This window comes from Catharus ustulatus, chromosome 22, assembly GCF_009819885.2.
Source record: "Catharus ustulatus isolate bCatUst1 chromosome 22, bCatUst1.pri.v2, whole genome shotgun sequence".
In the NCBI taxonomy this organism is placed as follows: Eukaryota; Metazoa; Chordata; class Aves; order Passeriformes; family Turdidae; genus Catharus; species Catharus ustulatus.
In genome coordinates, this window is record NC_046242.1 from 5340129 (window position 1) to 5354808 (window position 14680).

The window sequence follows — 14680 nt, forward strand, 5'->3', positions numbered from 1 at the left end:
CCGCGACGGAAGCGGAAAGGGAAGGAGAAATAAGGAACTCGAAAAAAAAAACAAAGAGAGGGACGGGAAAAGATCAACTGCATTGGCCGGGAATCGAACCCGGGCCTCCCGCGTGGCAGGCGAGAATTCTACCACTGAACCACCAATGCCAGTGATAAGAACGTTTTCCCCGTCACACCTTTTGAGTGTGTAGCAAACAAAGAAAGTCTCATTTTTGTCCTAAATTAGCTAAGATCACGCTGCTTCGTCACTGGCTAATTGCCCAGATTGGCAATTAGCCGCTGTTAGCTGTGACAAAGGTAAAACAGCACGGCGAAAGTCCTTTGAAATCAAATCTTTAACCCTGCGCGCAGTGCTGCGAGGCTGGAGGAGCTGGGCAATGCTCTATTGTGTTTTAAAGCACACATATCCAGCAAATTCACCAGCATCGCGTCTTTCCAGCCCTCACAGGGACTCCTTCCCATCTAAACCATGTGCTGTTAAATTTTCCAAGAGCCCTTTTCATCCTCAATAAAACCAGTGACACTTCAATGAAAGTCCAAATTACCTGGCCAGGGAATATTAATTCCTTCATTTTGACATTATGTCTCAGGGAAAATTTTATATGCAGATACAGCACCTCAAACTCTATGTCATACAGATATATTTGCTTGTTTCCAGCTGGGATTTAGGAGCCTTTTAGGGATTTAGGGAACTGAATTTAGGGTCAGTGTTGTCCAACCTCTGCCTTGCAATTCCAGCACAAAACCCACCAACCACTTTTTTCTCCACAACCAAAACAGACAAAATTAAGTTTTTTCTTCTCCTTGGGGTGTTTCAAATCTTAAATAAATTCAGAGTAACACGAGAAAACTACAAGGAATAGTCTCCAGTGCCAGGACAGGCAAGGAGCAGCTCACAGTTTTCCAGAAACTTGTGGAATAACAAAAAAAAAAAAAAAAAAAAAAAAAAAAAAAAAAAAAAAAAAAAAGAAATAAAAAAAACCAGGAGAGAGGTGTCCAAAGGCAGACTGAGAGCTGCTGGTGTGGCTCAGGGCACAGGATGTGATGGATGCTGCCCTTTTTCATGTCAGGATTAACTGGCCTTGTAAATTGGCCAAAACTGGCACAGCAAAAGCTCTGTGACTGCTCTGCCATGTCCCAAAATCTCCACGTGCAGCTGCCTGAAAGAAGGGAAAGGATGGCAGGTTTCTTGTGAAAATAGCCTGTTTCCAAACAAACAAATTTCAGGTTTTCATTCCAGAAACCTGCTAATCCTTGTCTGCCTCTCACAACTCTCTGGGTAAAGGTCCCAAACCTTCAGCACAATCTGAATTCTCCTTTACATCTCTTTATATCTCTACCCCAGCAGCAAATTATTATATTCATTTCCACCCTTTCCCCAAAATTTCACTTTCCTGACACATTTTCCCCACCATTTTCCCCAAATTTCACTTTCCTGACACGTTTTTCCATCCTTTCCCCAAAATTTCACTTCCCTGACACATTTTTCTACACTCCCCCAAAATTTTACTTGCCTGATATGTTTTTCCCCACCATTTCCCCAAAATTTCATTTTCCTGACATGTTTTTCCATCTTCCCCCAAAATTTCACTTGCCTGATATGTTTTTCCACCCTTTCCTCAAAATTTCTCTTTCCTGACACATTTTTCACCATTTCCCCAAAATGCACTTTCCTGGTGTGTTTTTTTCCACTCTTTCCCCAAAATTTCCCTTCCCTGACACATTTTCCCCACCTTTTCCTCAAAATTTCCCTTCCCTGACACATTTTCCCCACCTTTTCCTCAAAATTTCATTTTCCTGACACAATTTTCCAATCAGTGCTGCTTTTACAACCCACCACGAAGACGCAGCTGGGTCTGAAGGACACAAACCCCTCTCCCATCAGCTTTTTTCCCCTAATAAAGATCCCCCTAACCCTTTCCCAGTGCAGACAGGAAACCTGGCAGGCTGTAAACACAAATATGACTCCCAGCCACCACGAAAGGGAATGAGGTGAGAAGTTCACTTTGCCTTTAACTGCTGCTCTTTAGGTGATAGACAGTGATGCTACACCATCCATAGGGAATGCAGACATGGGTTTTTCCAAATGTGCTTAGCATGTCAACATTTTAACATTGTGATTGTTGCCAGCAAGGCTTGGGGAGAGAGGGGCCTCAGTATTAACTATTGAAAGCAGGGGGCCCAGGACTTGCTATTGACAGCAGATCTGCAGGGTATTTGTGTTCTTTGTCATGAAAGATGTTTACTGTGTTCAGCATTTTGCTCAGCACCCTATGGTGTCGATTTTTTTTTTTTTTTGCCTTTTAGGTTGAAAAATTTGTTAAAAACAAAGTTGGGGGGTTTTTGAACAAAAAAATGTCAGCAGTGCTCCATGCAGACGAGCTGACAGAGCGTTTGCACGGCACGTTCAGCCCATGGAGCTGTTTTCTTTCTCCAAAGTGAAAAACAGCTAAAAAAGGATGGTTTTAAAAAAGAAGGTGAACTGGAGCTGTTTGTGCCATGCTTTTCCTTCACAGTTCTGTTGTGAAAAGTGGATTTCCAGAGGCACCAAAGCTCCTTTGGAGATGCACTCCCTCAGCATTGCACTCTTCCAGCAAAAAACATGAAATAATAGAGAAAGATTCTGATTGTAAAAGTGCAAATAAAGTTCAGATCTTTGAGGACATTCAAGTAGATTTAATTAAACTTCTCTGTGCTGCAGAATTGGCAATTTACCCTCAAAAAGGGAGGAGCTGGGAATATTGATGGAAGAATGATTTGTCATCCCCTGTGCCAGAGAGGAAAATAAGTGGGAGACTTTTCCTTCAGAACTTCCTTGGTATGAGCTGTGGGATCAGGATTTTAAAGTTAATCTTTCTGTTTCAAATAAAACACTGAAAGATGATGATGGGATGTGGAGATAATCCAAACCAGAAGAAATGGAGAAGGTAGTAATGAGAATGCACTTCAGTTTGCATTAGAAAATACATTTTGCATTGCTATTTTACTATTTACTACTATTTACTATTTTTTCTCCTCAAGAAAGTTCAACTCTCCAACTCCAAGCATTTTTAAGAAATCCTATTTCTTCAGTGTTCATCTTTAAGCTGAGAAATTCTGCTTGTATTTTGTTTTACTTCCACTCTCATTATAAAAATATTAATCTACATTGTTTATTACATAGAAAATGTAATTATTGACTATTTGATCTAAAAATAAAGAGAGAATTCATCATTTCCTAGATACACACTGGGGCAGGAGCTGAGCTGAGCACTCCAAGCCAACTAATCCCTGGGAAGTTTGCTAAACCCACAGTGGCATTGCTGACAGATCCCATGTGGATGGAATATCCCCTGTCACATGTAATATCAGACATGGGTTAGCAAAATCTTGTTCACTGTATTAGAAACCCAGTGCTTAATGTTTTCACAACAATCTCCTGTCAAAGCCCAGAGCAAGGACTTTGAAAAGTGTGAAGAAGACAAGAAATGTGGTAAAAATGAGGGATTTCATAAGAGGAAGGAATAGGAAGCAAAAGGATCAGGAACTGTTTCAGTTTCCCAGTGGAGAAAGGAAAGGGGGATAAGCTATAGAACTAAGAGAACAGTAGAAAAAGAACTAAGAGAACAGTAGAAAAAGAACTATGAGGGAGGGAAAAAAACTGTTTAAACTCAGTTTAAGGGAGGGAAATCCAACAAAAATGTGGATGAGAAAGCTGCAATATGTTTCCTGAGCTCTGTGAGAAGTTTGGACAATGCACATGGAAAAATAATACACTGCAGGAGCTCACTTGGAGGGAGCAGCAAATATTCAACTTTCTGTGGAGGGGCTGCAGAAAATGCTGTCTGAGGAGTTAATGAGAAATTCAGGCTGAGCCACAGCTTTGCTGCTCTAAAAGGTCTCTTGTGCTTTACATCAGTCACTCAATTCCATGAAATCTAGGGTGTGATGAGTTTAAGATAGAGGTTAAGCCCCACAGCCACTGCCTGAGGCTCTCAGGTGACCCCACAGCCTGGGGACAGCAGGGGAGCCCCAGATCTGGGGCTGCAGCATCATTCCAGGGGTGAGCAGTTTCATCCATGCAGAGATGGGGAAGAACAAGAGGCTCCCATCTATCGTCTGTGTTTGCTGGGGTGGCAATGGGGACAGAGCACTGGATTTATATTAAAGATTGCTCGTTGTATATTTATATTAAAGATTACTCGTGAGAGGGGTGTGACACACACACACAGGGATGGGACATTCCCAGCAAAGCATCCCAAGGACATTCCTGACCTGTCCACAGCGCAGGAGCTACGCCGGGTGAGAAGCATCACCCGAGCATCCCTCTCCAAAGCACCCCCTGTCCCTCGCCGCAGCGCAGGGGTGGGAAGGGACACGGGGGACACGGGGGGGACCCGAGCGGGGCCGGCCCCGGGCACACCCCGCCCCGGCGGGGCGGGCCGAGCCGCCAGCCCCGAGCCGAGGGCTGTAAAAGCGGGGCAGCGGGGCCGGGGAGCAGCGAGCCACAGAGCGGCCGGGGCTGCGTGAGGAGCAGGTGAGCGGTGCCCGGGGAGCCGGGAGCGCACGGGGCAGGGAGAGATGCCCGAGGAACCGGGAGCGCACGGGGCAGGGAGAGATGCCCGAGGAACCGGGAGCGGTGCCCGGGGAGCCGGGAGAGCACAGGGAGCGGTGCCCGGGGAATTAGGAGCGGGGCAGGGAGTGATGCTCGAGGAATCGGGAGCGGGGCAGGGAGTGATGCTCGAGGAACTGGGAGCGCACTGGGAGCGGTGCCCGGGGAACTGGGAGCGCATCGGGAACGGGGCAGGGAGCCATGCCCTGGGAGCGCACGGGGAGCAGTCAGTGATGCCCCAGGAACCAGGAGCGCACCGGGAGGACAGGGAGAGATGCTCGAGGAACCGGGAGGGCAGCAGGAGCGCACCGGGAGTGATGTCCTGGGAGCGCACCGGGAGTGATTCCCTGGGAGCTCAGCAGGAGCGCACCGGGAGCTCAGCAGGAGCGCACCGGGAGCTCAGCAGGAGCGCACCGGGAGCTCAGCAGGAGCGCACCGGGAGCGCAGCAGGAGCGCACCGGGAGCTCAGCAGGAGCGCACCGGGAGCTCAGCAGGAGCGCACCGGGAGCTCAGCAGGAGCGCACCGGGAGCGCAGCAGGAGCGCACCGGGAGCGCAGCAGGAGCGCACCGGGAGCGCAGCAGGAGCGCACCGGGAGTGATGCCCCGGGAGTGATGTCCCGGGAGCGTACCGGGAGTGATGTCCCGGGAGCGTACCGGGAGCGATGTCCCGGGAGCGCACCGGGAGTGGGGAAGGGACTGATGCCTGGGGAATTGGGAGCGAGCAGGGAGTGAATCCCGGGGAATTGGGAACGCACCGGGAGTGATGCCCGAGGAACGGCACCGCAGCAGCTGAGTGAGCATCTCCGCGCTGTCCCGCAGGTTGCACCAGGTGCCAGGATCGCTGCACAAACGAACAAAACGTCGTCCGAAATGGCAGCCGAGGTGAGGGGGAGCTTGGCTTTGCTCCGGTTGGAGCGGGTGGGATCAGCATCCCCGGGAGGGTTCAGGAAAGGTGTCCGTGTGCTCCTGAGGGACGTGGGTTAGGGGTGGTCCCGGCAGTGTTGGACTCGCTGATCTTGGGAGTCTTTTCGAACCTTAATGATTCTCTGAGTGGTTTTCCGGGGTTTTCAACTGACAAGGGGACAGCGAAAATCTCTGCTGCAATAATCCACAGTCGCATCTCTGTTCCTGGCAGCGAAAATGTACCTAGACACCTCTTCCCATCCCAGCCCTTCCCTCCCAGCAGCACCATTCACTGCTGTCCCCTCTGCCCATCCCGGGGTGTCCAACGAGGAGCTGCAAAACTTATTTTTTTCTCTCAGTTCCCCCACCCCGAGGACAAACCCGCTTGAAACGCAGAGTTCCCGCACTCTGAGCCCTCGTCCTGCCCTGCCCTCTCCCTCCTGCCCTCTCCCTCCTGTCCCGATCCTTTGGCAAAGCGCCGCTGCTGTCGCGGTCCCTGCCCGCTGTCCATGGTACCGAGCACCTGCCGAGCCCTTCTGGGGCTGCTCTGGGCTTTTCTCTTCCCTTTTCATCTCATCCCAACATTTGTAACGCTGAAAGGACCCAGGCCTCCCTTTCTGCATCCTGCACCTTTGCCGGTTTTATCCTAGATCCTTATCCTATCCTCTGGAAATGCTTCAAGCAGCAGCTTCAGACTCTTTATAGTTACAGGAGTGTTTCAGAGCGTGTAGCTTGTGCTGGCCCCCAGCTCCTTGTCAGCTGAATATTTTCTTCTAGTCTCTCTAAAAGAGTGGGATTTTTTAATATTTCAAGGATCAGAGAACGTCTTTCACTATATCTCTTCACCTTTTAAATTATTATTTTCTTTTTATTGTCAGGAGTCCATAAAAGGGTCAGAGATCAGCAGCTCCCTTAAAAGACAGTTCCATGCTGGTCTTGCACCACATGGCCTGATGATTATTTTGAGTCCTGCAGAAGTCAAGGATCTAGGAGGATCCCCAAGCCAGACTTGTAGCCTCAAGGGCTAAATTCTAGTGACAGTGACACGCTCTAAGTCCAGGGTTTTGCTGGTATAGACTGAATAAAACCATTCCTGAGCTGGTCCTCAATTTCACTTTGATAAGGACTGAGATGGACATGAACTGATTTTAGGGGATATATCCATAAACCTGTGTCTCTTCTCTTCATTGCTTGCAGGGAGACAAAATGATGGCAGGAAGGTTTGTGGGGAGCACAGATCCCATCATGGAGATGCTCAGCGCTTCCATTACCGTCGATCAGAGACTGTCTGAGGTGGACATCCAGGGGAGCATGGCCTATGCCAAAGCCTTGGAGAAGGCTGGAATCCTGTCCAAAACTGAGCTGGAGAAGATCCTGAGTGGCCTGGAAAAGGTATTTCTTCCCTTCATAACCTCTCATGTGTGCTGGAATGAATCTTTCCTTACCTGACAGCATCTTGTGTTTTAAAGAATGTCTTTAAATGTCCTCGTCGTCTTCAGACTGAGCAGTCACTAGCAATCATTTCTGTGTGAAGTAAGAACATCCTTTTCCTGCTGGCATGTGGAATTTTGAGTCTGGCTGGACTTGGCAGGAGGCAATGCACAGCAGGTGTAGGGGGGAAGAGGAGGCAGCAGAGAAATGCTTTTATAAAATATCCATTGTTATTACTCCTCACCCTGGACAACAGTGAGTCTGTGCAATGTTTTGTAGGAAAAGCTCAAGAATCACTGACATTTAAAAACCTAATTTTTCCTTTCAATGCTTAAATCCTCCATAACACTGCAGGATAATCATGGGTAAAGAGGTGAATCCCACCAAGAGGATGGAATATCAGGATGTAGTGAGCAAATGAATGCCAGAGTTTGCATGAGACATCAGGGAATGGCAGGAGCTGGGATCTGCTGGGGACACTCCCAGCCCCACACACAGCAGGATAACTGTGGTGTTTCTGCTGTTTGCAGATCTCTGAGGAATGGTCCAAAGGAGTCTTTGGTGTGATCCCAACTGATGAGGATATCCACACTGCCAACGAGCGCAGACTGAAGGTTTGGCTCCTCTAACCTCTTGTTCCTGTTCCTCCACATCTATTTGATCCTGAGGTTGTGTCCCTCTGTCCCTCTGTGAAATCCCTTTAGAGCTGCTGGCACTGAACCCCCTGGGGCACAGCCAAGGGTCTCCACACTCTCTTTTGGGGCACAGAACCCAAACCTGCCCTTCCCCAGAGCACATCCCATGGTTACTCACAGCATCCTGGAGCTCAGTCCCTTCCAGGCAGGGAGATCTGCTCGTGTGGATTGTGCTTTTAGAGCACAGAGATCCTGACAAAAATGCTGCTCTTGTCCTCAGGAGCTGATTGGAGATGTAGCTGGGAAGTTGCACACTGGCAGAAGCAGGAATGATCAGGTATGGACAGAATTGTTTTTTCTGCTTCTGTATTCCTCCTCTACCTCACTTCAGGAGACCTCAGTCCAGAGAGGCCTCTGGAATTCCTCCTGGAGAGCAAGAAATGGTGACACTACCACATAAATATGACCAGATGATGAGAAGCAGATGCACCTTCGCATCAATAGGACAAGGAGGGGTTTCCCTTGCTGAGACTGTTTTTGTGACATTCTTTGTGGCCTGGCTTGGCCAATCTCCCCCAGGTTGTGACTGACCTGAAGCTGTTCATGAAGAATTCTCTCTCCATCATCTCCACACACCTCCTGCAGCTCATTAAGACCCTGGTGGAACGTGCTGCCATGTGAGTCCTGCCCCACAGTCCCTGTTCAACATAACTTTGGCATTTTTGGAGCAGGAGATTCCTTGGTTTGTCCTTTATCTGGGGTCAGCAGTAGGGTCTCCTGTGCAGGGAGTTACAGCCAGGCAGCTTGGGGTAGCCCAGGGGACACAACAGCCCCTTTTTCTCTAGAGTCCACTTCACAGAAACTTTGCTCATCCCTCAGAGCATCCCTCCCTTCATGCCTGGGAAAGGAGTTGAGGTTGGAGGTCCACACAAGATTTTAGAAGGTATCAAACCCATCTGAAGGAATGGGGAAAAGTTTCAGGTTTTTCTGTGTTACCTCTCTGTCTAGCTCTGCTCCTCACACTGCAGACCTGGGCTGGGTTGGGGAATCCTTGCCTGCCACAGAGGGGTTGCTGCTCTAGGCAGCTTTCCAGGGAGTCCCAGGGCAGATCCACCACTCTGGAACAGCTAAATCCAGAGTGCTTGTCTTGAAGGAGATGGACCAGCACAACACAGGCTAAAGATGCTCAGTTTGTGCCCTTGCCAGGAGCCCTGCTGTGTCCCTGTCCCTGCCCTCCTGTCCCTGCCCTCACCTCTCTGTCCTTTCCCTCCCAGAGAAATCGATGTGATCCTGCCTGGCTACACCCACCTGCAGAAAGCTCAGCCCATCCGATGGAGCCAGTTCTTGCTGAGGTGAGAACCTGCCCCCCTCCCCACCCTCAGGGCCCTGCTCTGCTGAGGGGACAGCCAGGGGTGGGGACAAAGCACAGGGAGCCCTGCAAACTGGAACAAGAATTCCCTGTGTCCCTGGGCTCTGTCCAGGCTCCCCTCCAAGCTCATATTTAAGGGGGGTCCCAGGCTCCAGGCATGGCAGGATAATTACTGGAAAGGAAAGAGCCATTCCCTGGCTTCATGTCCTTTCCTCCTCCTTGTCCCTCCCCAGCCATGCTGTTGCTCTGACCCGCGATTCTGAGCGCCTGGGAGAGATAAAAAAGAGGATCAATGTCTTGCCTTTGGGAAGGTAAGATCTGCTGTTTGTGTGATCACTGGGCCTTGTTTTGCTCTGCAAGGTGTTCAGGGGCTCCTTCCCTGCTTTCCAGAGCTCAGCTTTGGATGGATATGAAAGGAGGATTGCATGATTTCTGTTTCTTTCTTCCCTTGCAGCGGTGCTCTGGCTGGAAACCCGCTGGAAATCGATAGAGAGCTGCTGCGCAGTGGTAAATGTCTTCCTGGGCCTGAGGGGCAGGGGAGCACCTATGACACCTGGGAGGGAGGGAATGGCACCATAATGCCCCATCCTGGAGCCAGAGCCTTTCATTTTCCAGGATTTTTGCTGCAGAGGGACAGGCAGTGCCAGTGAGGTGGGAGGAAGAAGAGCCACCCCTGCTGCACTCCACCTGTCTGGGATCATAACAAAACCCCCACTAAACGTGTTTGTGTGCCTGGGACTGCTCAAGGGCTCACAGTCACCTCCTCTGGGGCAGCCTGGTGCATTCAGGCTCCTGTCAGGGCCAGTGTAACCCTCTGTGTCCATCCCCTTCCTTGCAGAGCTGGACTTTGCTTCCATCAGCCTGAACAGCATGGATGCCGTCAGCGAGAGGGACTTTGTGGGTGAGCACAGCCAAACCTCCCCAGCCCTGTGGGAACAGCTCCTGACACCTTTCCAGTTCACTCAGTCAAGGGGCTCAAACCCAGCACTAGGAAATAAAGCCCCAGTCAGGGTTCCCTGGGTTGTCCAAGCACTTTTTCCCCCCTCCTGATTTCCTGCCTTCCCTGCAGTGGAACTCCTCTCAGTTGCCACCCTGCTGATGATCCACCTCAGCAAGATGGCTGAGGATCTCATCATCTACAGCACCAGCGAGTTTGGCTTCCTCACCCTTTCTGATACCTACTGGTAGGTTTTTGGTCTCTGGTGAGGAATTCTCCTCAGCTCTCCCACCCTGCAGGGTGAGGCAGTGGTTGGGGTCTGTCTGTGCACGAGGCTGGCCCAGCATCAAGGGCTTGGCACAAAGGCACCCTCAGGGGGAATATTCCTCAGCAATGGTCACTTATTTCTGATTCCCTTCACTCAACCAAGTCTGTGTTCAGCCCAGCAACTCCTGTCCAGGAGCTGCTGGCAGAGAGAACTTCCTGCTGTGCTGGGAATGCTGCCAGAGCCCTTCCTGGCTGGGTATGCAATCCCAACAGACTCCTTGTCTGCAGGGTGGCACAACCACAGCCCTCCCTCCCTGAGATCACTTAGTCTGACCTGCTGATTCCACCCTGGGGGAGCCTGCAGGAGGAGCCCCCTTTTAAGTTTCTCTGGGAGAGGTGGGACTGTAGGAGCTCCAGGCAAGGTGCAAAACCAAAGCCTTTGCTGTGAGCAACATGAGAATCTCGGCACACTCAGTTCACTGCCTTCCTACACCCTAAACAGGAGTACAAGGAAAGGGGATTTAGAGGTTTCTTTCAGAGGGCTGGATTAGGGATTTGAGCCAGAGGGTTTTGCTCACCAGTGCACTCACACACCTTCCCTGCAGCTCTGGCAGCAGCCTGATGCCTCAGAAGAAGAATCCCGACAGTCTGGAGCTGATCCGCAGCAAAGCCGGGCGAGTGTTCGGACGGGTGAGCCCCAAAAAGGAGCAAGGGGGAGAGGAAACTGCTCCTACTGGGGCTGGACAATCTCCTTTTTCTTGCCCTTAGTTTGTAAAGATCTGTGGGTTCTGTGGGCTCTGCTCTGTACCTCACTCCCTGCCTCTCCTGTTTCCCTCTGCAGTTGGCTGCAATTCTCATGGTGCTCAAAGGACTCCCGAGCACCTACAACAAGGACCTGCAGGTAAAGCTCTTGTTCCTCCCCGCACCATCTCCTACTCTTGACCTGTCCCAGCACTCCATTTCTCTGCCCCTGGCTGTGTGCTGAGGGAGAGGATGCTGCAGGTGACACTCTGAGTGCCATGGCAGGAGCTCTGGGATCACAGCCCTGCTCTGCTGCCCAGGCTGCTCAGCCTGTTGTGCTGTATCAGGCTGGCTCAGAGCCATTTCCATCACTGTTCCCACACAGGAGGACAAGGAGGCTGTCTTTGATGTTGTAGACACCCTGAATGCTGTGCTCCAGGTTGCCACTGGAGTGATTTCCACCCTCCAGGTAAGATTCATCCTCTCACTATGGAACATGGAGCACATGCTGTGAGTAACTCAGGGGACAGGGCTCCAGACTGGTCCTAAAGTGAGAACTCTTTGGTGCCCCACCCACAGTGCTCATTTTGCTCCCTCTCAGAGCTAATGTGCCCTGAGGAAGAGCTGATGATAGCTTACATTTCCCTCTGCCCCTCCTTTCTGCAGATCAACAAGGAGAGCATGGAGAAGGCACTGAGCCCTGAGATCCTGTCATCTGACCTGGCTCTCTACTTGGTTCATAAAGGAGTAAGTGCCAGAGGGAGAGCTGGAGCTGGGATTTCTGTGGATGCAGAGAGGAGCTGGGATGAGGCCCCTCTGTTCTGTCTCAGTCAACAGCCATGAAAGCTGAGAACACATCCTTTACATGCATCTCAAGCAGTGCTGCCTGGGGACTTCATAGTAATTAACACCCAAATTACTTGATCACAATTTATTCCCAAATCCTCCCTTCTTCCACCTAAGCACTGCCAGATTCAGTTTGCATTGCCCTAAGGAAAACAGACCAGCCAAAACAAGTAGCACATCCATTTTCCTCCTGGCAAAGCAGCCCAGCTGCCTGGTCACTGAGTGTCACCTCTGCTTCCCCCTGCAGATGCCCTTCAGACAAGCCCACATTGCTGCTGGCAAGGCCGTCCACCTCGCCGAGACCAAAGGCATCACCATCAACAATCTCAGCCTGGAGGACCTGAAGAGCATCAGGTTTGTGTCTCTCTTATTTCACTTCCCTGCACAGGCAGGGCTGAGCCTCCCTGCTCAGCCTTCCCCAAAGTGCCTGGGCCAGGCAGCATCTCAGGAGCAGCATCTCAGGAGCAGCATCTCCAGGCTGCTGCTGCTGGGGCTCAAAACACTGGAGGGGACAAAATCACCTCCATTCCACTCCAGCTCCAGCAGGGCATGGGCAGAGCTGTTGGGAGGGGCTGGGAGACACTTCTGCCCTAAGCAGGAAGCCCCCCAGAAGGGTTTAGCTCTGAAGTTTCTCAGTGGAGCTGATGTCAGACAGCAGAATTGATTTTTCCTGGGGAAGAGGCTCCATCGTTATTCCCTCAGCCTCTCCACGGACCTTGGGCACATGACAGCCCCCTGTGCCCCCAGCCCGATGTTTGGCAGCCCCCCTGTGCCCCCAGCCCGATGTTTGGCAGCCCCCTGACAGCCCCCTGTGCCCCCAGCCCGATGTTTGGCAGCCCCCCTGTGCCCTCAGCCCCTGTTTGGCAGCCCCCCTGTGCCCCCAGCCCCCTGACAGCCCCCTGTGCCCCCAGCCCCCTGTTTGGCAGCGATGTGGCGCAGGTGTTCAGCGTGGTGAGCAGTGTGGAGCAGTACACGGCCGCGGGCGGCACCGCCAAGAGCAGCGTGTCCGCCCAGATCGAGCAGCTGCGGGAGCTGCTCAAGAGGCTCAAGGAGCAGGCTTAGAGTGTGGGGAGAGATCCCGTGCCTGCAGCGTTGTGCCTGTGCCGCTGATCTGGAGTTAATAAACACTGGGGTGTCTGTAGTTCACTGAAATTCTGCTCTTGTGTCGTGATTTTTGGGGTGAGGATGGGCTGGGCTCAGCCCAGGTTGGAAGGGGTTGGGCTGTTCCTCCCTTGCAGCTGGGGGTGTGAGTCTTGCAGGGGAGGCTGGCAGATTGGGGTTGTCCTTTTTTACTCAGCAAGATTCCTGTCTCAGCCCAGCCTTGCAGAGCTGGAGTTTTGCTCAGCCCCTTCTCCCCGTGCTGAGGCAGCAGCGTGTTGTTGACTCAGACTGCAGGTCTGGGACACACACAGGGAACAGAATTAACAAAGGTGTTGCCTCACCAAGGGCTGCAGCACAGGCAGGACAAACTACCAGCAGCTCAATCTCCAACCCCAGGAGACACAGAGTGCTTGCACCTTTGGAGCATTTGTGCTTTTAACATGTGGAAGAAGGATCAGCAACAGCAAAATTTCCTTTTTCCAACTTCTCACCACTCTCAATCTCTCCTTATTCTGGCCTTAAAACAAATCCATTCTCCTGCTATGTAAACAGTACATTTCAATTACCTTTCCACAAACCTCCTTTGTCTTTGCTCCTTTCCTTCCTGCTGTGTTCCTATTTTGGCTCATGTCTCACTCTCCAGACTGGTCACCTGTGGCCAGGAAATCACTTTTGCACTCTCAGCTGCCAGGCTAAAGGAGCAAGAAAGCCACAGGTTACACCAATACCTTCAGAGCCAGAAGAACAGAACCCTCTTCATCTCTCCTTCACAGTTCTTTTTCCTCACATAAATTTTCTTGATCCGTGCCACTCCCCTTATTTTTCCTATTTGTATCTTCTCTTCAGCTCCTCAGCTGAAGGGATTTTCTCTTGCTCCCAGCAGCAGAAGTCTGGCATTGTCCCTCATGGCCAGTGCTGGGTGCCACAGGGCCAGCATGAAAGGAAAAGGGAAGCAGCAGATTACCCCATTTTAGTCTCTTACTTAAATAAGTAGTTTACAGTCACTGGTACTTCCCACTCCTCCACCCTTTTCTTAAAATTGTGAAATATTTTAGATTGGAAGGGCCTGTGGAGCTCCACAGACATTACAGAGTGTGGTCCATGGTGTCTTCAGATTTTCACCATCACCCTGCTCTGACTCATTGGGATTTGGGATTTGGTCTCAAACCCCTGCTCATTACAGGCCACAGGAACAGGAAAGCACTTGAAGCAGGAATCACTTAGGGTAATTATCAGCTGGGTCATTCTGGATGTAAATCTTGTGCTCACCATTCTTCTGAGCCCTCAGCAACCTCCTGTCAAGGCCTGGAGTATCCATCCATAAAAGGTGAACATTAAAAAAAGCAACATTAAAAGTCAGGGACTCCAGAAGAAGAAGGAATCTGGCAATAAATGGCTCAAAGAGTTTTTCTCAGTGTAGACAGTGTGATGGTCTGTGCACCCTCAAGCCTGGAAGTCTGAAAGAGAAAAAGAAATAACCATGAGTGGAAATGTTTGAGAAGCAGTGAATTAATTGGTAGCTACATACAGAGCCTGAGCCTTGTTCTGGATGGGTACTGAGGGCACGACACTGAAATCCAGCTGTGAAGGGACCTTGGGGCCGCCAGAGGCAGCTGGATGTCATTGGCAGTGTCCTGCTGCTCCAGACAAGGACACACGGACCTGGACTGGGGTCCTTCCCGGCTGGATTATGGCACCGGGGCTGGTTAAGGACAGCAAACTCCGAAAGGGGACAAGCAAACGGAGATACGGTTCCTGTAAGGCACAGGGACAAACCGCGGCACTGCCCAGCAGGAGCAGGAGCAGGAGCAGGAGCAGGAGCAGGAGCGGGGCTGGCCCGGGGACTCCCCGCCCCGG

At 51.2% G+C, this 14680-nt stretch overlaps 1 protein-coding gene, 1 long non-coding RNA gene and 1 other non-coding gene across 3 annotated transcripts; 1 reads left to right on the plus strand and 2 right to left on the minus strand.

Moving 5' to 3' along the window:
- Positions 1-78: 78 nt before the first annotated feature.
- TRNAG-GCC lies at positions 79-149 on the minus strand. The gene has a single exon. It is a non-coding gene; the product is annotated as a tRNA-Gly (tRNA).
- A 4348-nt stretch (positions 150-4497) lies between these two features.
- On the plus strand, positions 4498-12874 carry LOC117005880 (argininosuccinate lyase). Its single transcript, XM_033077947.2, has 17 exons — positions 4498-4518; positions 5413-5475; positions 6694-6888; positions 7458-7541; positions 7843-7899; positions 8142-8239; positions 8837-8914; positions 9165-9242; positions 9386-9438; positions 9770-9832; positions 10001-10115; positions 10741-10825; positions 10977-11036; positions 11262-11345; positions 11543-11623; positions 11970-12076; positions 12634-12874. The coding sequence occupies exons 2-17, from the start codon at positions 5464-5466 to the stop codon at positions 12782-12784; spliced, it is 1401 nt and encodes a 466-aa protein (XP_032933838.1). The 5' UTR covers positions 4498-4518; positions 5413-5463; the 3' UTR covers positions 12785-12874.
- On the minus strand, positions 7920-14273 carry LOC117005882. The gene is made up of 3 exons (XR_004419899.1): positions 14093-14273; positions 13390-13515; positions 7920-7988 (listed from the first exon to the last, which is right to left on the minus strand). It is a non-coding gene; the product is annotated as an uncharacterized LOC117005882 (long non-coding RNA).
- Between the last annotated feature and the right edge of the window lie 407 nt (positions 14274-14680).